Raw genomic sequence first — 24,308 nt, forward strand, 5'->3', positions numbered from 1 at the left:
AAAAAAAAAAAAAAAAAAAAAAAAAAAATCTAGATCACTGCTTCCCGCTTCTCATTCCAAGCTCACTTTCACATATATCAAGGAAAAACACAAAAACAAACATTCTTTTACGATCTTCAAGGCTGGGTTGCTGAACAGAATGATTTCTGTTCTGTGCTTCAGATCATCATGCGAGACATCCACAAGGAATAGATTGTTAACACAACACAGCAGAGAGGCATCACAGTGCAAAACAAGAGACAGAGGGCAAGGAGACATAAAGATGCTAGAAATCACTAGCAGATCAACACATCAACTTCTGTATCACTGCAAAGGAATTGTGGAGTCATCCCCTGTCCCTCCAGAGAACAGTAAGAATACTGAAATAGCTAAAAATATTAAACCAATGATTTCAAGATTGCTGTGAGCAATCAAAGTGTCTCTGCAAGTTGTAGTCCTAGGCAGCTGAAAATCTACTTCCCCAAATAATTTTGCAGTCAGATCAGTTCCCGCATCCAATTCAATCCAGACCTGCAGGAGTGCTCATACAAAGACTACACAACTACTTTGCTTAAAGGACAGGACCGCTTAAAGCACTCATGAAAATTCAGCCAAAGTTTAGGGCAAACAAAACACCACAATGGTGTTGTTGAAGTCATAACTTCTGGAAGCAAGTATGCAACAAGGCTTGAAAAAAACCCTGCATCATTTGAGCTTCCAGCAGGAAAAGAAAAGCTATTTCAGCAGACAGCAGTGCATGAGAACAGGCTGGCCAAGAATAAACTGAGGCTGGGTGTTAAAAGGTTTCTGACCGTCAAAGGCCCGATGTCCTGAGGCCACTTTCCAAGAGCAGGAGTGAAGCTGAAAAACCACAAACAAAAGACCCTGGCTAATTTCATTCAGGACGCTTTATAAAATTTTGTCCCATATTGTGCAGGCTTGTCAGTGACCCAAAATGCTCTTTCCTGTTTTGGGAGCTGTGGATGTCTTAATGAATTCAAGACAAAAATGTTTTCTCTGACAACGGCCCCTGCTTCAGCCTCCTGGCTACCAGAGCTACGTTGCTTGCAAATACTGCACAGGGACCAGGGAAGGGGGCAGAGGGGCCACGAGGAAGGCCCGCCCCGAACGGCAGCAACACGTGAATGCAGCAAGGGAATTATCAACGGCAAGAACAGCAGGAACTCACTTCTGCTGTGACGTGACTCCTAGCAGGGCATTCCAACCACACAATTTCTGCTATTTCCAGAGACAGGCCAGAATTCACAGATTCTATGCATGTTACTATCACAAACCAAATAGGATTAAGAAACAGGAAATCCTTCCTTCCATTCTCAACTTATTCAGTGCAATTAAGGCTTGATGTCTTGGTAGATTCTTCAATGCCTATAAAATCTCTCAATCCTAGAGTTTTTGCTTTCAGCAACAGAAAGAGTTGATGTAACCTCCTCTAATAAAAGTCCTTCCACCAGTATAAGTCAGTGCAAGCTGAAACTGCCAGAGATAGATATGATTTATAATAGTTATGAATGTACATTATTTTGCATTTACTAGCTTTACTGTTGTTTTTAAAAAAAAAAAAAAAAAAAGGTTTATGTTCCAATAGTTTCTTCTGCCAAAACCACCTTTTGAGCCCAATGACAAGACGCTACTGGAAAAGCTATTTATCTGTGCTATTGCACAAAAAGGTAACTCCCATGTAAGAGAGCCTCGGCATGACAATTCATCTACAGGCTTGAGCATCACACATTGTCAAACCCAATTCTCAATATTTGCAGTGTTATATCAAAATGCTTTTTTGCTTCCATCAGAGCTGCCTAAGATTCTGACACAAAAGCCTGACCGGTAATAATCAGAGAAAAGAAATCACACAGAAATTTCTGATTCATCAAAAACAGGAAATCAGTAAGAAAGATTTTGCTTTTTGCTCAAATTTCTTGTTTTTTTTTCTCAGTTTTTCAGAAGTTGGTTTGTCAAATTTAACCTATTTGAAGATCTGTGATGTTCACTTCAGAGAAAAAAAATCTAAATCATAAAAACATTATTCTGATAGACCTTTTCACATTTTTTGATTCGCTTATCTTTAATTAAAAATTCACTTTCATCAAACCAGGCAAGTAATGTTTCAGACTTGCAACATTCTCCCAAAGTACGGGAGCTGTTCTCCAAAGGTGTCCCACATACTCGCGTCCTCCCATTCCCAAGTGCGTGGAGCCCAAACAGGCTAAAGTCACTCTCAATCAGCACACCAAACACAGAGGCGGCAGGGCAGAGGAGACCGTTTCCTTCACGCCCTGCATCTCAAGGGGGCAGATATGAGCAGAGCCCTGATTCACCACGAGACAAGGCTGTTCACAGGATACGCTGCCTCCGCTTCTGCCCTGCTCCAGGTCTTCTCCCAGAAAGACGCTGCGTTCAGGAACGTCGGGCAGCACCTTACTGTGTTCAAGTAAGGCTGCTTGGCACTTCTAGATGTGAACACTAGTAATGCACAAGGAAAGTCCTATCATTAACTTGCCAAGCTGAACACCAATAATGAAAGGACTTTTCCTCGAGCGCTAACTCGTCACGTTGTGGCAGACCTGGTGGCCCAACAGCAGCGTAGAGCCTAAGCACACTTGGCTTTAGTTAGAGGTTGGTTAGTTCACCAACCACTAGTTTGGTTAAGCAGACACCCCAAGCTTTTACCTTCTCACCACCAGCTTGAGCGTCTTGTGCGAGCCCTTCACCAGGCAGATGGCTTCTTGTCGGAAGCCGGAGAGGCCCACGTCGTTGATGCCCACGATCTCGTCCCCGGCCAGGAGCTTGTCCACAGCTGCAGCCTTGCTCCCGTCTTCGATCTGAGGGAAAAGCGCATCACGTGGCACAGTTACTGAGGGTGAACAGCCACGTCTTTAAAATAAGATAGTGAGTTTTTAAATGTTTGGCTTCATACAATAGCTACGGCACTACCTAGATGGTTAAAATAATTTAAAAATACACTCGAAAAGGCTACAAAGCAAAAACAATGACACACAAGACACAATAAGGAAGGAAAGGAAATGCAACAGAGGAAGTTTCCTAACAAGACTAGAATACATGGTGGAAATTGGGGAGTCAAAAGTGTTTGGGATCCTTGACCTTTGTTTCATATAGTTCAGTTAATCAAACTTTGAAGAGATATTTTAAATTCTGATTCTCTAAAGAAGTTACCTATAATATTAACCATATAGTCAATAATAATAAACATATAGTTAACCCTCAAAAAGTCTGGCATGCAATGAAACCTGAAAATACTGTGAAACAAGCTCATACAGACGATTAATTTTTATCAGCCATGTAACGTTTAGGAAAACGCCTGAAAATTTACAACCCGTATGGCTAATAGGCAGTTCTGGCTAGAAGGAAAGACAACGGTCTGAGATCCAAGAAAGGAAACCAACGTGTCACACTGCTTAAAAACACAGCAGTACTACGGGTGGACAGAAAGTTACTTTGCTGCCACTAGAACTGCTCTCATCTATTCTTTATTATTATTAACCAGAGTTATTCATAGCATGCACTGAAACACACACATGATAAATTAAGGAATTCAGGTTTTGGCAATTCTCATCCCTATGCAGGAAAACACAGTCAGCAGGAGTCACACATCTTTTAAATTTAAAGCAACCCCCCAAAGCTTGATCAGCCAGACTGACAAGTACCAACACTGATGTCAAATACAGCTGTAGGTGTTGAACACTTTGCAATTCAGACCTTTGGCTTTCTTAGGTTCTTCCCTTTTCTTTTCCTGTCAACACGGCTTCCTGCCTTTCAGTTGCTTGGGCTCATGACCTAGGAATTTAATTTTTTATTTCTTCCCCACTTGCTGACAATCCATATCCCACCTCTTCTTATAGATTTGACAACCTTCAAAGCAAAGATTTTTCTTTATGTCTTCATTATATTTTACCTTTGCTACTACACTATCTCTGGCTCACCCTTTATTAAATACCAGTTAGCCTACAAGGAAAAAGTCTTCATAATGGGCTTAGCTGCAGAGAGCTTCATAAAGAACTGCCACCTTCTCAGACACCAAAGTTGATCAGCCAGGAGATAAATCCACAGGGAACAACTTGAGGAGCTCTGAAGCTCATGCTGCAGGCTTTGGGGCACTCCAACAACAGAAGTCTACATTAAGTAACTAATGAAATAAGCAGTATCTCTTGATGCAAGTACATTAGCATGATCTCATGAAGTGCAGCCATCTTACTACCTACAAAAAAAGTTCTTTAAAGTTCTTTATTTACATTTAGTGGAAATGTTCTTAAAATATATTCAAACCCAAAAATCCAAGCCAACGAGAACATCAAGATTGAGGTTTAGTGCTGAACTCCACTCTGAAGCCATGGCTATGGATAGTACTCAAGCAATTTAATTTCCAAAATTTATCTTGGAAATATACAGATAATTAAAGACAAAGTTTCTGTATCTCAGCACCCTGGTTTTCAAGCTGCTACCTGCCTCTGACCTGCTTGCATATGCTCTGAGCAGCTACCGGAATTCTGAACTGCAGACTCTGCAGTTCACATCCACAGCAAAGTTGAAAGAGAGGAAGCTACAGGAGAAATCACTTACATGTAAGAGAAAAGTTTAGTTCAGTGGATTTCAGTCCTGAATGGTGCCAGAGGAGAAACCTATGTCAGTGAGGTCAGGTCAGACAGGGCTGAGGAGCAGGACAAGCAACCATGGACCTTAAGGCCTCCTAAACAGGCAGTCTCAAACTCTTCAAGAGTTCAGAAGCATTTCTGGATTATTTCTAAACACACTGTATTTGAAGGTGTAAAAAGGGGGGAAAAAATGCTGAGGTAAAGCAGGGCTGAACCACTGGAAGTGCTGGGGGCAGGGAGAGGAGCTGCGGCCCTTGCGCTCGCAGCAAGGTACCCCTAACCAAGCGGGGTAGGAAGCTTGTGTGCCCCACAGAGACCTTCCGAGGGCTTTTCTCCCCTCCCTAAGAAAAAAAGAAAAAAAAGAGAGAAAGAAGAAAAAAAAAAAAGAGAGAGAAGTCGGTCTCCTAGGGCTCCCAGGAATGTTCATTGTTCCCGGGAGCTGTTTGTTTTTCCTTCAGGCTGGCAGCGCGCGGCCGGCCGGAGTTTGCAGTTACCCCCTCCGAGTTTTCATTTCGGCAGGAAGGCTCCACATTCCACACAGTGCAAGCTTTCCAGAAAGACTCTGTCTGTCCAAAACAACATTAATCAAAAGGAAAAAAAAAAAAAAAAAAAAAAGATAAGAAAAATATCAAAACGGAGGCACAAAGTTGCGGCACTCCTTGTGAAAGCTGGAAGCGGCCCTATCGTGACACCACAAAGGGAAGGGTGGCTAGGAGGAGCAAAAACTATGCAGTCCTTGATGGTGAAAACCTCCTTGAGCTGAACAAATTTAAACACAAATCTTTTCTACTAGTTTTAAACTCACGTCACTGAATGGCTGCCTGAATGTGATTTCATTTGACAGTGCATTTTTAGTAGAAACACCTACATTAGCTACACAGGAAAAATGGGATTTCTTGGGATACACTGAAGCCTTTTAATTGTGACAGCTAAGAAGTTACTGACTTTTCATCCATCTAAAGAAACACAACTAAAAACATCCCTGAGAAAATGATTCTTGCAAATTGCTGCACCGCTCACCTTCCTCCTCTACTCAAACTTGTGCAGGGCCATTCTAGGGTCTCTCACAGGTTTTCTCCTATTATTTCCATTGTTTACAGTTTTTATATGTTAACATGCTGGTAACTTCACACTCGGCCTTCCCTAAGAACTGCAAATTCCAACCAACATACATAAATATTTTAGCACCAGCAAATGCACTTGAAAATTTCACATTGCAAAATTATACGCTTAGGATTTAACTCCCCAAGTTAAAAGCAAATATTCACGACAAAACATTTTATCTAACACACACCCAACATCTTCCTGAATTACAGGTATCCTGAAAAATTGTCAGTCAGTATCGCCAAATAAAGCCTTGAAAATGCAGAAGAAGGTTTTAAGATAAAGCCCTTCATGAAAAGTCATCAAGAACAGATCTATCCCTGCCACTGAGCGAGCAGGCATCGGGAAGATAAGACTGAGCCAAATTCTCTCCCTGCAGATCCTCTCCTCAGTCTGGAATACTTGCAGGAGCTGTGTCCTTAAAGTATACATCTTAACATTTTTATAATAACACCAGGAAACAAAACTCAGCCAAGATAACCAACATCCCTATTTACTTATAAATAAAGGATCTGAACCTTCAAAAAAACATGTGTAATTACACCACATACTTTGGATGAATAAAGGAAGCATTCTAGAAACTCCCTCAAGCTGCTCTTTTAATATGTATAAGTTATACTCCTCTTATTATGCTGAATTAACAAGAATAAACAGCATGACTTTCTATCTTTACCAGAGATGCTGATATTGCTACAGAAGTGTGTTTTCAAGAGGACAGGAAGAGGATGTTTGTTGATAAAAAGCATCTATTTAGACAATATTCAACTCTCACTTTGCTCTCCCAATGACCTCTCGGTGACCAAGAGCAAAGGCGGATTTTGGGATATATTTGAGGACTACAAACTCTGATTTCTGCTGTTATAACTGTAATCATACTAACTACTAGATAGATCTGCCCACATTTATATTTGCTTATAAAAGATATCCCCAAAATAGGAAGTGATGCGGATATAAGATGTACAAGTAGATAATGGTTAGGACAAAAACAATATTAATGGCAAAATATGTGTTGTAGAATGGTTTTTTTGTGTGTGTGTGAAAAGGAGAGCAGAACTTCCAAAAGGAGAGAGACGGGGAAAAAAGGTGGAACAACTAGATACACAAACATATTCAAAGGACACGTGCTGACATGTAAGAAGGGGGAATAAATAATAGCCTATGTTTGTAACTTTAAATGGATGTAGGGTTGACAAAGGTGCACCATTCTGGAACGCGATCCATTAACTTCTGTGTTTATCAAGCCTGATGCTTTCTTTTAAATACCCACATTCTTCTATATACACCTGTATAAACAAGCAGGAGTCAAGTTGGGGAAGTGCAGTGTCACACAAGATATCAAGTTTCGTTTACAAATGATGACATTGCATCAGCTTCTTGTCCGTTCTCTCTTTGGACAGTGTGGGAGACGGGATGAAAACCCAAACCCAGAGACAAACACAGGAAAAAACAGCTCTGTTTATCAGCATTCTGATATCAACAGTGATAAACGATTTTATCATAATCAGCAGTCAAGAAATGACCCTGTGGTCATTTGTTTTCTTAATATCCAATATAATTATTCCTTTTAAAAAAACAATCACTTTCAAACGAGATCTTCAGAACAAGTAAAATTGAAGGAAATGTTAATTATTTTGAGTTGCACTGAGTCATACATACAAGAAGAAAAACCTTCACAGTTAAAGCTTGGCATTTGTGCCATTTGGAGGATGCAGCAGAAAAGCAAGAGAACTGAAACGATCTGCAGATCCTGCCTATCACAGAATCACAGAATATTCAAGGTTGGAAGGGACCTCTAGAGATCATCTAGTCCAACCTTCCCGCTCAAGCAGGCACACCTAGAGCATGTGGCACAGGGTGGCGTCCAGGCGGATTCTGAAGACCTCCAGAGAAGGAGACTCCACAACCTCCCTGGGCAGCCTGTGCCAGGGCTCTGTCACCCTCACAGGGAAGAAGTTCCTCCTCACCTGGAGATGGAACTGCCTGTGTTTCAGCTCATGCCCATTGCCCCTTATCCTATCACTGGCCACCAGTGAAAACAGCTTGTCCCCTTCCTCCCTGCATTCTCCCTCCCTGAACTTATATATGTTAATCAGATTCCCTCTCAGCCTTCTCTTCTCCAGAGAAAACAGGCCCGACTCACTCAGTCTCTCCTCATACAAGAGATGCTCCATTTCCCTTAATCATCTTAGTTGCTCTTCTCTGGATCCTCTCTAGGAGCTCCGCATCCCTCTTATACCGGGGAGCCCAGAACTGCACACAGTATTAACGCGGGGAGAAGCGCAGTTGCTGGCCAGATTCAGTGTCAGACTGGGGCAGATGAAGCAGGGCTGCAGGCGGCAGCAGGACCGAAGCAGCCCGGAGGGCAGGTGTCTCACGCGGGCCGGGCCGGGCCAACATGTCCCATTTTGTATTCCTACGTCCCCCTCTCCCACCTCAGACTGAGCATGCGGCCACTAAAGGCATTACAGCAGGGGCACCTGGCAGGGCTATCCAATGCAGGCCAATACTACAAACTTGGTCATGGTTTTATCGGACGAGTAATGGGCCAACGCTGACCTTCGCTGCGGTGTCACGGTGCTTTGGGAGTCGCGCACAAGCCAGGCCTCCCCTTCCTCCATTGTCGCCCACCCCACAGCCGCTGCCTTCCAGTACTTCCAAACCCCACAGCAACCTGCACTGCATTTTAGTTCTTTTTTTCTTCCACAGGAGACACCTTATTTCTCCAAACACAGTTTCCTTCCCCCAGAACCACATGGGAAGGGGTTCCCTGACCCGCCGCAGGGCAGCCGCGCGCTCCCGCTCGGGCCGAGGCCCGCGAGGCGCCCACCAGCTCGCGGCCTCTCCGCCTGCCATCAACAGATGGGTCTTAGAAATCCATGTAGGAGCATTTTTTAAAAGGCTGGAGTTCAACAGCAGGACACGCTCTAGCATGGCCCTTTCTAATTGCTTTTTCTTGGGTGTATTTGAACGTGTGGACACTTGCCAGCTTTTTCTTTTTTTTTTTAATTATTAAGAAAGAACTACATTTTGAAAAGCTGTCACTCAGTACGGTTCTCTAAGTATTTATTCAGTTTTTGTAATTGTGCTCACTCCTGCTGTTTTGATTAAGGGCCTGCTGCCATTTCCACTATAACAGACCGTTTTTGTGGGGGATTTATCACAGCTGTAAAAATGACTCCAGGCTGAGAGTTAAGTTCAGAGTTCCTCGAACCAGAAGCATTTCAGAAGTAAGTTACAAACAAATAAACAAAACCCCCTCTATTTCCCTTAAAAAAAAAAAAATTACACGAGCCAAATCTGTTCTAAATATAAAACACTAATTACTGTTTCTCAGAGGAGGCTGCTACTGTACCTTATTCTATCTGGATCACAGGAGCACTGCAAATTAAAGAGGACCAACTAATGTATTTGAAGTTTAAGAACAGTATATACCAATCTTTGTTCCAAGATGCTAATGATCACAATTTACATATGAAAAGTAACAGGAAGTGAGACTTTAAAGAATTTGTAGGTTCCAAAAACTTAAAAACACATGCTGTTGTTTTTTTTAAAAGATTTTTAAAACTGATGACGCTGTTTCGAGAACTGAAGCTGGAAACGTTTCACAACTAGAATTTCTTTAAAACAAAGCAACATGACTAGAATTTCTTTAAAGCAAACGAACACAACACACCCTGCCCTGACGATTTGAGAGCAGAGGGCTAACGCACGAGGGGACGGAAGGCGCTGCTGCCGTTACCTCGAGGCTGCTGCTTTTGTCCTTAACACCAACACTTCGCTGGGCAAATTCTAGCGCTTCCAGATAAAAATCTCCTTGCTCCAGCTCGGTGAGATATGTCAGGCCCATCTTTAGGAGCTTGTACTGGGTCTGGAGGAGACCTTCAAGCTCGTATACACCGGAGCAGCCGGCTCCATGCACCCCACCTCCTGTGAACCACTGCGAGGGCCTGGGGCTCTCCCGGGCAGGAACACATGGAGGCCACCGCAGGCGGCACGTTGGGAAGCGTGTGGGCAGCCCCTGCCCTAGCTGAACAAGCCTACAGACCAGCCAGGCACGAGCGGATCCAGCGCGTCTGCCACACACAGGGGCAACGTTTTGAGTTAAAGAACGACAAAACGGGAAAGTCTGCACTGCTGTGAGAGAGCGGGTGCGTCAGCCCTCAAAGCTGCTGCTGGACCCAGGCCGCTCTCACCCCTCTCTCGTGGCACTTGTTGGCAGCACTTGCTGTGGAAGACGGGAGCTCCATGTTTCCTAGCCCCTCATCGGCATGCTGGCCGCTCTTCTGTCACTGCTATTTAGAAGAGCGTTGGATCAGATAAGCAGTACCCATCTTCTTTAGGAATCACTGGGAAATTATAACTCTCCTTTATTCTTAGCTGAGAGTTTGGTGTTAGATTGTACCTACGTTAATGGCATGCAACACAAAACTCAGCTGAACTAACACCTATGTTGAACTATTTTGAAATACACGTTTACATTTTCTTTCAAAATGATAAATCTGTTTAAGAAAGCAGCTACATACATATGCTACAAAAAAAAAAGGTCAAAAAATGAAAAGAACACTTTTGCCATATATATTACTTACTTATTCTCAAAAACAAAGCTGCCAGTTAAGTTTGGAGAGATAGATTTACTCGTGTAAATTTATTTGCAGAGGATTATATACAGGCTGCTCTTACAAGCAATCTGTGCAGTTAACATTAGGCGTTTCTTACGGGTCTACACTTTTGTAGTCAGCTACTATGAAGAATGATAAGAACAGTTTAAAAAAAAAAAAAAAGCAGTTACGCATAGAAACAACTCGTACTTTATCTTTTCAAACTGATAACAAGAACAGACTTCCAAGAGGGAAAATAAGCCCTGACAAAGTAATCTTTACAATCATAAGGTTCAAGGCAACTTTGCTACCCTGATATAGTTCCACAAGGTTGCTTTATCCTCATGCCTTCCTGTCCATCCCTGGAAAATAATGTGCCAGCTTGCCAGCATGCTTGTGACAACACCGAACACAAGGCAGCTGCCTACACAGCAGCACTACATCACTAGGACAAGGCTATGGCTTACTAATAAATCAACGGAAAACAGGACAGTTTTGTGTGTGTCCGTGTTTGGACACACAGGTCTGACTGCGCATCCATTTTGTGTCAATTTAAACAGCAAAACTCCAGTTTCATCAGTTTTATAATCTGATTGTGAAAAAAAAACTGATATATTTCAATGGAAGGTATGGCAAGATCTATCAGATTACATTAAAATACTCACTGAAAAGAGAACTCTACTTACTTCATTCAGTTAGTCTGAGTAACTCTTAACCTTTTACCTAAGTTCAACTTGCAGCTATACCTATTCTTTTCCAGGGAAAGTAGCACTTCCAGACACAGGTAGCACTGGAAGACCCAGCGACAGAAACAAGCTGCTTCATTAGTTAGTTTTGAAAGGCCCAGTAACGGGCCTCATAAAACCTACAGACAGCATTAGGCTTTCATTTTAAACACCTTCTCTCACACATTCCTCTTTTAACAGAATATTTATCTTTATAAGCTTATTCAATCTTTTATTATAGTCTTGCCCGTCACTTGTGTGAAAAATGAGCCATTGTGTTACGACAAAAAATTAAGGTCACAAAGAGCAAGCATAGCATTTCCCAAGACTTCTTCCAACAATAATTTCTTATTAACTCTTGTAAACTTGACTTTATTGCAAAAGTTAAAGTGATTTTGAATACTCAATACTGAAAAACTTATTTACAAATTTACAAAGTGCTGCACAGTGGGTTTGCAGAACATGAAACTCCTAAGCAGTGGGCTAGAAGATACAAGCGTTTGAGAAGAGAATGACCTGCTAGTATAAAAACTGAGATAGCAACCTCCCCAACAATTTCCCTCTGTGCTATTACACTCAATATTAAAAAAAAAAGCGTCTCACTTTTAATATATGTTATTTGTTGATTTGTCTACTAACTCCTCTGAAAAGCAAAGTCTCAAAAGAAGGGTCAGACTCCTAAAATTTGCATTGACTTCTTTTAAATCAACTCTTGCTCACCATTCAGAAGAGATATTCAAGCTCACAGAGCCTGAATTACAGGCCTGAAATTACAGGTTGAAGCCTCAGTCTGCCACCATCTTCCTCTCCAACTCCAGTACTCAAAACAAGGTTGAAAGAAAACGACAAATTTAAACCCCTCCACCTCACCAATGCTGAAATAAGCAGCAACCCAAATGCTGCCTATATATATATGTGTGTGTGTGTGTATATATATATATATATATAGCGCCTATGCAGTCCTGTTTGCTGGAGGTATGCAGTACTTCGCACTGAATAAGTGCAAACATCTGCTGCCACTCTACTCAATCTGTTCCTGCACCGTGCATTCTGCATGCAACCTCAATTCTCCTTTCTTAACACAATAAAAAGCCGGAAGCTGGTAGTGCGAGTGTCACAAAAACAAAAATGTCTATTATTACAGAAACAAAAAAGGTCTGGGGAACCTTGCTCTCAGTTTCTCCTCTGTTCTTGTTTATGCCATTAGTGGGCTAGTAAAGGAAGAAAGCTTATCCCACTCCCCTTTTGCCCAGAATTCAAATACGAAGACAGGATGCAAGCAAACACTGGGCATGGCATTAAACAGTTTGCTAGGGAAGACAATGTCATGCAATTGCTTCTAAAATTTTGAAACAATGGTCTCAAAGCAAATCTTAGGTACAACTGCATGATAATTTCTGCCCAGGCTGTTCCACCTTATTAATCTGCAGTATCTGAACTTACTGGTACAGTCAAGCACCTCAGGGTAGCTCTTACAGTGAGAAACTACTAATATACTCAATGTGATTCTCACTCAATGCCACAGTCACAAAAGCCCAAAAGCACCTGAGTAAATAGTTTCCCAGCACTTTCTGCAGTCTCTTGACGAGATGAAATGGTACTCATCTGCCTAGGCAAGGCATACGCCAAAATGCTCACCTGAGGGACATGTGCCTTCATGTACTTAGAATGAAGCACCGACAGCTGAACTCTACCCTGAATCAGCAACCTAAAAAAAAAGCAAAATGCAAGCTAGGGAAGGGGAATAATCTGTAATAATTTATACTCAGATCTCACTCCCACTGTGGTACTCTGCCCCTTCCTCCTGCTCTCCATCAGTGTCCAATTGCCATACACTTCAGCTCTAAAATAAATACTTTAAAAATAAACACAGATATTTTTAAACTGACCTGACTGATCACAATTTCATGTTCTTCTCTGTGCGTACTTGTTCTACAAGCTCTTCCTTCCAATCCCAGTGCTTAACATTGCAAGGGAACATTGGAAGAAATTCCACCTTCATGAAAAATCTACCACAGGAATTTCAAATCCAACCATTATCAGCTTCCCTTTCTCTCCTTTGAGGTCTAACTCTTTTTAGGATAAATGAGAGTGAACTAATAAACCAAAATAAATATGGGGTCATGTAATTCATACTCCTATGACAGTTCTTTTCTTAATAAACTACAGGCTTTTGCTGTGAATTAGCACCTCTGTCTGAGGATCATCATGGAATTTTACACAAAACATACAAATAGGAGCTTCAAAACGGTGTATAAGTATTTAAAATTTCTAAATAAGACTGCTTTGTGAAGCTATTTAAGTATACCGAATCCCTCAAGTACACTAAGATGACCTTTAGATAGCAAAAATTCAAGCACAAAGACTATAAGAAGGAAAGAAACATTTAATTTATAGCACTAACAATTTTTCCCTTTTTTTTTTTTTTTTTTTTTGGTAATGTAGAGGTGACCCTCTCCAAGCAGACACAGAAGATGAGCACTCCCTACTTCTACTGCCTGCTTTGGCTGGATTTCAAAAGGATTTCATTAGCTCTCCTCAACTCAGAAAAAGGGAGGAAAAAAACAGGAGTTCACACAAAAGACAGAATACTTGTGGTTTGCAAATACACCTATTAGCAGCAGTCCTGACTCTCCTATTTGAATGGCCTAAGAGCAGGTGAGAATTCAAGCAGGTTTCTACAACCAGAAGTTCATGGTGGGACAGTTTTATAAATAGTTTGATAGGCAACATTTTTGGTTACTTATTTAGGGTATTTTGATACCATAAACTGCATATGGATTCTAGATGTTGAAAATTAAAACACTGTAATGATCAACCTGTTCTCCTCCGGAGTACTTTGTTTGACCTGGCTTATGCATCTGAAGAACACTTGTTTTTTTTTAATAACAAGCTTTAATCTCCACTCCTAAATATAAATCTTCCTAGTTTTGCGAGGAACTCCCAATCTTCTTTTGACAGGCAAATGAAATATATGAGAATAAATTCTGGAGGTTTTAATATAAGGACATTAAAGTGGTTTAATTAAACTCAAATATCACTACAGATCAAAGTTGAACACTGTCGAGGATAAGTGTATTACAAACCTCTTACTAAACAGGCCTTTTTAATACTTCATTTATTATTTTAGAGAGCTATCCCTACCTTCCTTCATTTCATTCTCCAATGCAGAGTAGTCAAGACTATGGAAAATATGTTCCACCTAGTGCGTTCATCTCTTGTTTCATCAACACAGGCCTGCCCTCCAAAGACACCTTGGCAGAGAAAAGCGCAGCCCAGCCCCACACACCCCAAAAAGGCACTCGGATACTTGGATTTGGAGGAGAGCAGCTCCGGCCTCCGCAGCCGCCTGGCATCTCCTGAGGGGCAGACAGGGCGTTCCAGGGGTACATCCCAAAACATTCAGCATGCTGAATAACAAGCTCCGCTTTTAGGGAACTTGGGAGAAAAACATGTTTGTTCTGCCAGGGATGCAGGGGTAATGATGGGCCAGCAAGACTCCGTTTCAGCTGGCCTGCCTCCAAATCACATAGCAGAGAGAGGCAGCCAAGGGCCCGTGCCAGCGTGTGCTGCAGTTAATATCTCCTGACCCACTAGGCAGATGGGGATGAGCTTCAGCTTTTTATATTAGGGAGTTTCCAGAGTTTCTATGAGTAAGGCTGGGGTTCAGGAAGTTAGATAAATGCTCAATAAAACACCTAGAATTCCCACTTCATTATTTGAGGAAAGCTGCAGAGACTCCTGCCGTGGTCACATACTTCATTTTCTGAGTTGCAGAATAAGTGGAAGAGAAACAGATTTCATGTAAATCTCTCAAATCCAGGGATATTACTACTTAAAGCAAGCATGGTGTATCTACTGGACAGAACCTCTTACTTTCTTCATTTTGCAGAATAGGCAGGTATTTTCTTGCTCTGAAGTATTACTTACATGAATGAAGAAGAACCTGGTTGGTTACATACAGGATTTTATAGTTACAACAACAGATCTGCAACAATTATCAGCTGCAGGGTTTCTCTTGTAAGCTTGAGCTGACTGATGCCCAGACAAAGGAACCCCACAGCATCTTCCCCACGGCTAGCCAAACCACAAGCTTGTATTTGCTTTCTATTCATAGCTTTCTTATTCTAAATACTAATCCCGCTCCCCATCCCCCTTCACCAGTTATTTACTATAGTTATTTTTTTGCATGAGGAGTGTTTCAAAAACTTTCCTGAACTTTCTGAAAGTCTTTTCTAGCACAGATCCCTTGAATTCTTTCCATATTTTTACTATTCATAGTTCAGTTCTTTTCTATACAGTGGTTTCCTCCATTCAGCTTCAAGTGTGTGACAGGGAAGAGTATCTACATATGATTCCTGGAATACTATTGTGCTTGGTACCAGAGTGTCATATTCACTGCTTATCAGTAGGGCACAAAATGTCTAAGAACAGGCCAGCTAGACAATTTAGTTATTTACGGAAGTGACTGAATCCCTTTTGGGGTCCAACCCACGTGAGGAACCAAAAAAAGGGACGTCTACAAAGAGTCATCCCTAAGCAGGGCCTTGTTGAGCGTTAGCACTTCTCCCCTCTCAGTTCCACGCGACACAGACACCGCAGCGCTGGCTGTATTAAAGGTTATTACTCTTCTGCAGTCATTACTTTGCTGTAAGCAAATCTCCAGGGAAATACAGGTAGCATAAACCCTATGATACATGCCAAGGTCTCCACTGTGATCTTCTCAAAGATACAGGACTAGACAGCCTGCTGCCACAGAGCCAGCAATATCACCTGACATCGCAACCAGCGCTGCCTATCCAAGTATCGTTTTCCAAGGGCTTAGAAAAAAACAGCAAAAAAAAGTCTGTTTCTGTACTTACCATGATTTACCGAATTTTGTGGCTTAGTATTGGATAAACGTCATAAAAAAGCTCCCTACAAATGGGAAACTAAAAGCTCCAAAGTTTGTAAAATGAAGAAGGTCTCTTTACTTCACGCTAAATCCAAGCGTGCATTTTCAGGATTCTTGCAGAGAGACCGTCAAACGCAAACAAGGAAAATTGGCTGAGTTTTTAAAAATTGTGCAACTTAAAAAAAAAAAAAAAAAAGAAGGTCTTATGATAAGAAACACAAGCTTCCTTCTCCTGTTAGTGTTATTAATTGGTAACCCTATTCCTCCACACTGGTGTTACGTTGCACTCCAGCCGTTCGCTCTTCTTTCCGTGCAGAGGGAAAACATCTTTTTTTCTTCAGAACGATAATCTAGCTTAGAAGGCAATACAAGCAGCGTGTTAATTATACATAAGCGCAAGGAGCACAACAGTTGCTCTGCCTGCGAAGAGGGCTTAAAATATAAGCAGCACAGGGGGTCAGGAAAGATACTGATCTGGCAAACACAGAGTCTTCTATCTGAAGATTACAGGTTAAAAAAAAAGAAAGGTAGCTCATTTACCGATAAGGAAAACCCACATGAGATTTATCAGCATATGCTTAAACCTTCTGCAAAAGCAAAGTCATGTTTTCATCAACTTTGACATTATAGGAAAAAAAACACTTTTCAAATTAAAATTTTTAAAAAGGGAGGAAAAGGGGGAGGGGAAAAAGAGGAAGACAAAGCTATAAGAAAGTTGGTGTGCTAAAACAACTAGAAGAGGAAAAGAAAAAGGGCAAAAACAAAAGCAAGAACAGGCTTTTACAGAGACCGGTTTGTCCAGAAAGCCGGGAGGCTCCTGGCTCCTCGGGGTGGCCTCGAGCACAAGATGGCTCCGCTGGCAGCGCTCCCTGCGGGCCCACTCCGGCGCCGCGGCGGGAAGCGGCTCCAGGCCTCGTGGAGCCCTACACACACACGGGGCCTTGCGGGGTTATTCAGCGCCTTCACGGGGTCCTTTCCCCTTCCTGCAAACACGGCTCCATATCCCAGGTCCTGAGCCCGGCCCTGGGCAGCTCTCGCGAGCCGCCCGTGGCGGCCGCTGCTGCGGTCAAACACCTGCGTCCCGCGCGGAGCAGCCTGCGGCGCAAGGGCCTGCGGAAAACTGAAGGGCTCGTAAGGCAACATTGTCACCCTCTCGCCCTTGACGTCTTCACCCTGTTACCCTTAAAGAGAGACTTCTCCCTCGCTTTCAAGCGTTCAGTATCAAGTCAGAGTGCTATTCAGCTGCGCATTGAACATAATCTTTGTGCAAGGGCTGCCTCAAGCATACGCTGTGTTGAAAGTATTTACAGTATTCCGATTTTGAAACAGTTGCGATATTTACAGATGCCAAAGCCGACCCAATGCAGAGCCTGCCTTTGAGGAGAAAAAGTTGCTCTGCAGGAATCATGAGCTAGGGACTCTCCTCCTGTTGTTGGGCGACCGACAAACTCGTAGTGTTGGGCTGGGGGTAACTTGCAAATGATCGCAGCCCAAAGGCTGCACAAACCAACTGGAGAGAAAGGAAACAGGGCAAAAATAGCCCATTCAGAGGAGGCATTTTCTCCAGTGGTTGCAAAAACAATTCCATGGTCAAAGAGACAAAATCAGCTCTCCCTCTTTTGAACAGATACCCTGGAAACATTCTAGAGCAATTAGGAATTCTGGCAATGTTTAAACACGCTGAAATTTAACAAGTTTTCTTTTAAACTATTGGAAACTGCCACAGGATACTGCTCATGAAAAGCTTGATTTTTTTTTTTCAGGAAGGTTTTTTTAAGGAAAGTTGTACAGATTGCACAAGACAGGAAAACAAACAAAACACTGCTGCAGGACATGTATTAAATTCTGTGCCCTCATGTAAAATAACCACATATATCTAGTTTGGCACTGGAACAATATTGGGTTCTTTTTACTGTTTCTTTGCAACAGCAAAAGAGGATCCCCTCCAAAGTATCCAACACTAGCTTGTATTTCTCTTATTTAATAAATGGATTTCCCCATAGCTCGCTGAGACAGCAGGCAGGCTACAGGGAGCCCCAGCAAGACTTTCCCAGCTTAACTTCAGCAGGCTCAAGGAGCACTCAGAGGGAAGGCTTGCAGAATGACCAGGGTAGATAAGAAACTTCTTAGCTAAGCCTGGCCACTTCCCAAGATAGGAAATGGTTTAAAAAAGTGGTTCAAATTTGGACAGTTATCTAGACCATGACATTTGACACATGACTAGTGCAAAAAGAAAAGTATTTTGTTAAATATTTCATACATATTTCTAATACAGAATATATTAACCAAGGAAAGAGGAGGGCAAATCAAATTGCTTGGTCTCCCTTAGCAGGCTGCCTAAAGCTCAAGGTTAAAGTACAACTGACCCCACACGGAGCCATTTGAACACGTGCCAGATCCATGCAATAAGCGAGTAAATTTCATGCTCTGCTAGGGCGACTTTCACATAATTCATGACTTCATTTCAGATCAAAAGCTCAAAAAGAAAAACTGTGCCGAGCATCTGATTAAAGATGGCTTTTACTGATGCTTTCTGCTTAATCTCCTCTGGAATGCAAGGTCATAACCCTCCCATATTTTAAAAAGGAGATATATATATATATATATATATGCACATTCAACTATAGTCAGTGTATAAATAATATTTAGTTTTCTCATCTGAGCAACACAACTGAAGCACTTCGCTGTAGCCCAAATCCCCACTCGCACAACACGAGCACGGCTGTAACCTTCCGATGCGCTCATACTTTCCATACTATCGATTGCCTAAGGAACAATTAAGTTGCTTCATATTTTTGAGTTATCTCTATTTCTGTTTCAGCCTGCCGAGGTGCAAGGGCCGCTGTAAGGAAAGCGCTGTAAGGAAACACCTTATTCCGCTGGGACTTGCCTGCCCAGGAGAGCTGCATTATAAAGGCACATTGTTCCCTCCGCTCCTGCCCACGGAACATGTCTTTCTCCGCACAGCTTGGCACTGTGTCGTGGAGCAGGTTTCAAATAACAAAATCCAGAAAATCCAAGGCCTGTTCACACTGGAGAAAAGACCCATCCTCCTTTCCAGTCTACAACTCCAAATCTTAAGGGAGGATGTAAGGTAAATATGTTTTAACCCCTTTCTTCTCCTAGAGATACTCTCCATAGGAGAACCTCCCTTTATCACACATCTCCACAACAGGTAAAAAAAGAAAAGATTCTGAACTTACCCTACAAGATTTATTAAGGCACTGCCTTCTGTTGGCAAAGGGCAGATTATGTATCATAATTAACCCACAGAAGACTAATGATTTAAAATGTATTCTTCCTAACATTAAAAAGCTCAACAACTCTGAGGACATAAAGATGAAGCTGGTCAAAACATTTTACTTGAAAATATGTTGAAGTGAGAATTCTTTGAAAATAAAAATCCACAGAAAACAATATTCAAAAGTCTTCTTGGTTGGTTGCTATTTTTGTATTGACCCTCTTTCATTTAGTAGGTAAAAAGCAAAAAGTGAATAGAGATGAATGCTTGTTGTCTTCCAATTTAAAAGTCAAGATTTTTATTTTTCAGTAGGTGTCTTGTGTCTTATGATCAACACTTTTTCAAATCACAAGGAACAATTTCAGTAGCAATATCCACATCATTTCTTCCATCCAAAAGGAGTTCTCTTTTCTACTCAGTACGATGTGTAAACGGTTTAATACAAGGCACAGTTCTGGTTCTCCAAACAAACGCTGAACTTCAGTAATGCTGAAGTCTCTTGAGACCTAGCTTTACTCTAGATGAAAGTAGATCAATAATCCTAGAAAAGTCAATTGCATGGGTATTTTTTCCTTTGTTTTTGAAGGGGTCAAGCTCTTGGACTTTGAGATCTCCTGTTTTCACATTCTTAGCTTATTTGGCTAGAACTGGCTGCACTAAGTAACTCTTTGATTCACAGTTAAAAATGTGAAAGGTTGATGATATTGTTCAAGTAAAGGTAACCTTCACCTGGGGCCCTTTCTTCCCTATTTATGTTTGCACTACGTGCACGTACCATGTGCTTGTATATGCCACAGGTGTAGCAGACTACAACTAAGAATATTTTCGGGTTCAAAAGTCAAGTCTCTCACAGATTAGGAAACGGAGGCCTGCAGCTAACTGCACAAACAGTGAGAAGCTTGCACCATCACATGCTTTGAGGGGCTCAGGCAAGCAGCAGGAGCTAAAGCTACGAGGCCCTTTAAGAACACAGGTCAAGGAGGCTACTGCTTCATCCAGGGAACTAAAAATTGAGGTACATGGCAAGATACAATGCAGTTAGTCAGAATGCTCCACACCTGACATTTACTTTGTGCCAGGTTTTTATGATAGCCACCACAGCAGGAGAGAGTCTTAAAGGACTCAGTCCTTTATAGGGAGCATGTAGCTCAAAAGAACTACAAGGATAACAAAAATATCTTCCCTAAACAAGCAAGCAACTGAAATTAAAATTGTGGCCCAATAAGAAGGAAAAATCACAACTCCATAGCAGCTTAGAGAAGAAAAGCTCATTATCTTTCATATAAGAACAGAGCCAATGAAGAAATATAGAGAGGCAGTGCCAATGAAAGCAACAGTATTTTCAGCTCTTCTGAACCCTTCCTGATCTGCTCTACAGCTTTGTGCCACCCATCAGCAGGGCCAGCGCTTTGATCTTCTGCACAGATGGCTCCCAAAGCTTCCTCTGCTGCCCCATCAGCTCAGAAAGTGCCCCCAAGCACAAGTACACAGATGGGATGAAGGTAAGAAATCACAGACCTGCTCTCATGCTTGAAGCATGACCAGGCCACCATTTCAGGCAAAGTTCCCCTTGAGTGCCAGGTGGGCTCTTATACACAGGAAATCTTCACATGCCAGACTTCAATAGGTCTCTACTGATCACATACAGTATTTTACAAGTCTAGATATGTAAAAAGATGGAAAATAATCCCCAGAAAAGGCTCTGGCTGTCTGCACTACCTGGTTTTACTGTCTGACTGTCCCCATAGTGTAACTTTTCTCCTCAGATACACTCTGATAGATCCACTCTGAAGCTGTTTTGCATTTACACCTGAAGGTCGTCTCCTGCGATCCCAGCAGGCCAAGGTAAGGTGGTATTTTCAAGAAGCACGCTCCTAACAAATAATATAATACAGTACTAACTTTATAATTAAGTGGGCTGCTCTAATTCTCTAAACACCAGAACAGAGTCAAAAAGGAAATTGTGAAAGCCAACAGAAAAGCTCTAAGGCTACGATACTGTGGAGAGAACTGTGCTTTTAACTTCCACAGTTGCCAAAAAAAATCATCTCTTGTGATGCACACTCAACACCAGCTTGCAGGGTGAGCAACTCCCTGAATTTCTAGTGCAGTTCAGTGAAATAAAGTGTTTTTCTCTAGGTTACCCCCAAGGCTCTTCAAGAGGTTCCCCCACACCCCAGAACTGCAGGAGTTTTCAGATGAACCTGCGGCCAACTTGGACTCAGCAGAGCACAAATTGCAAACTTGAATCAATCCTTTTTCTCTTACTCCAACCCAGCTCTGGCTCGAGTTCCTGCCCTGCCTAATCCCTTTCAAACAAACAAATATGTGGGCAGCGGGGGAACAGGCAGAACAAACAGACAGCTTTCCTCAGGGGAAGCATCTCGCCCCTCGCTTCCGCTGCTTGGTTTACCTGCTCCGTGGTAAGCAAAACTAGCAGCGTTGCCTATGCAGAGGGCTGGCAGCTCGCCAAAAATCACAGGAAAGTAGAATTAGCTGACAAATACTTTCTCAAAATTATTGACGAGTAAGTCTAACACTGCAAAGCAAGCAAACAAGCCCAGAACACTAATACAGCTTTAAGACAAGCAAAACAACCTAAATGCATTCACAACAGAAAAAAAAATAAGTAACATAAAAATCATGCTCCGATTCTCAAAACAGAATCAACAAAAAAAGGGTATTTTTCTGAGTATTTAATTTTGCAGTAAATAAAAATATTAATAAAAAGGCACACACACACACAAAGCAATTTTGAGAAAATCATCCAAATAATCAAGCTGTTCAAAAACCCTCTCTTACTCTGATGATTACACGTACAGGTGGGTAGTAAGAAATTAAAAGCTCCTTCATTCTCAACAGCTTTGTGTCTATTAGTCCTAAAGTAATCAGATTACCATTACACAGAGTATGTTGCTTGGCTATCACTAATAAGTACAGCTGTTGCAAGAAACATTATTTGCAACCTCTTTTAGCAGCCTGAACAGAGCGGCCAAAAATCCAAGACTCGGGAAAGCAGAATTGTAGCAGTCCTTCACCTTTGGGAACAGGATCTTCCAGGTCCGCCCTCAGACACATTGAGCAGAGCTGCACAAGGCAGTCTGACAGGCAGCTCTCTTTGTGCTCTCTTCCTCCTGCACATAGCAAACCAACAATCCAGGCTGCCAAGAGGAGCACTTTTTCACAAACCCTGAATTCAAACACAAACAAGGAAAGAAACGGAGATATGGGGGCAAGCAGAGCAGCTTCCAAACCTCCCTGGCTGAACAAGCAGCCCTGACTGCACGACACAGCGCAGGCCTCACGTGCCCAGGGGCTCGGGTCTGGTTTATGGGGAGAGAAGGGCCACAGAGAGGAATGTAAATGCAGAGCTGAACGGAGCCCAAGGCGGCAGCACAGCTGGCAGGGAAGGAGGCAGAGGAGGCCTGGACGCTCTCCTCACCATGGGGGCTCAGGTACCACCACCCTCGTAGCCAGAGCTGCAGGATCCCACTCACACACCGGCTGCCACCGGCCACGGGTAACTTGCCAGGAACACGAGATCGAGAAAGAGCAGAGTTATTCACTCACACGTAAGGGCCGCGCTACAAACTGGTTCTCTTTTCAGCAAGGGCATTCCAAGGATAAAGCCTTCAGCCAACACAGATGGGAACAAGTGGACTAAAAGTCTATAGAGGCACAAAAAAGAAAAATATTGGCCATTTAGGAATCTTAGAAATATGCCAGAAGCATTTATTTTACATTGATATTCCATATCACCATTCAACTTGATAAAATTAGATGCAAAAAATAGGCAACATTTGTCAGTTGAACATTTGTCAGTTGATCTCCATAGATGCTAAACAGAAATATTGTCATTTCTGGGAATTAGCTGGTAGCATAATGATGCAAGACAAAGCAACAGAGCAGCGAACCAAAAGAACAGGCGAATCTCAGTGCAGCACAGCCTGCTCGCCACGAAAAGCAGCTCCTTGCCATTTTGTGCATTAATGAAAGCTCTAGCTAGCAGCAAAGACAGATTTCCCTGCTTCCCCCAGCCTTCCCTTTCCAGCCTTCCCACTCCCAGTTAAACCCCCACTGATAGGAAACCTTTGGGTGGAGTCACCCGACTTCTTCAAAGCAGCTTGCCCTTTTTCGAGACAAATGACTTGGCTGAACTTAAGCATCTCCTTTCACTATTAAAAAAAAAAAGAAGAAAAAAAACCCTGCAATTGCAACAGAATCTAGAATTAAAAAAAAAAAAAAAAATACTGCCTCTTCTGAATTATACTTCCAAGTGTCAGCAAATCTTAAGAGTTTACTTAAAGAGAATTATCGCCCAAATATCTGCAAACTGCATGGATCACACTGAAAGCGAACCAAACCACATAAATCAGGTGACTACTGTAGCTTCCCCAACAAAATCCCAGCCCTGGCCCTTCACAAAACGTCGAGGCTGCTGAACCTCAGCCGAGTTGTTAAAAACGGCTGCTTGCATTTAATTAAGTCCAAATTGAATCCAGATGGCACATTCTGCTTTTCCAATAGACTAGATGCTGTCACAAGAGGCACTGCTTAAGCATTCCTCAATGATTTCTGGCACCACTGGCTACAAAAATCTCTTCCTACCATCTACCACACACCCCTCCTTTCCTTTTTTTCCAGCCACCAAGCCTGTACAGAGGGTGGAGAGGAAGAAAAAAAGAGCCCCTTAGATAAATTGACTCCGTGTGTGGAATGCAAGGCAAACATTCCTGAACAAATTCAGATTTATTTTCTTTAGAAAACTCCAGCTGCAAGAGAAAACCCCCAGTCGCGGATCTTTGCCTTGCACCCTCCAAGGTCATCATCTGCCCTACAGAGAGAAAAACAAAAATAGGTAACTACACTTTTAAGGTACAATGCAGCAGAATATGTTGATGCTCTATAAATACATATAAATACAAAAGAACTGACTAAAGGCGGCCTCAGGAATGTGGAAGTGGCTGAAGGGAATATTAACATCTCATGTCCGGACTGCACCACCTCTCAGTGAGTGATGATCCTTTTGCAGTCAACGTGTAGGCAGCGAACTCCCTCCCTGAACACAGCGCAAGTTGTCACCTGAGTGTAGCCAGCCAAAGCTGGGCCCAATGGGGCCAGGGCCAGGTGGGGCATTTA

At 42.3% G+C, this 24,308-nt stretch overlaps 1 protein-coding gene across 1 annotated transcript in view; it reads right to left on the minus strand.

The window, feature by feature from the left end:
* The window catches only part of SHROOM2 (shroom family member 2), a 123,208-nt gene that overhangs the window by 73,885 nt on the left and 25,015 nt on the right, over nt 1-24,308 (minus strand). The window contains exon 2 of the mRNA XM_026047295.1: nt 2,668-2,819. Within this exon, the coding sequence (XP_025903080.1) occupies nt 2,668-2,819 (152 nt within the window). The remainder of the gene's footprint in view (nt 1-2,667; nt 2,820-24,308) is intronic.

This window comes from Nothoprocta perdicaria, unplaced genomic scaffold, assembly GCF_003342845.1.
Source record: "Nothoprocta perdicaria isolate Ctin4 unplaced genomic scaffold, notPer1 scaffold_109, whole genome shotgun sequence".
NCBI lineage: Eukaryota > Metazoa > Chordata > Aves > Tinamiformes > Tinamidae > Nothoprocta > Nothoprocta perdicaria.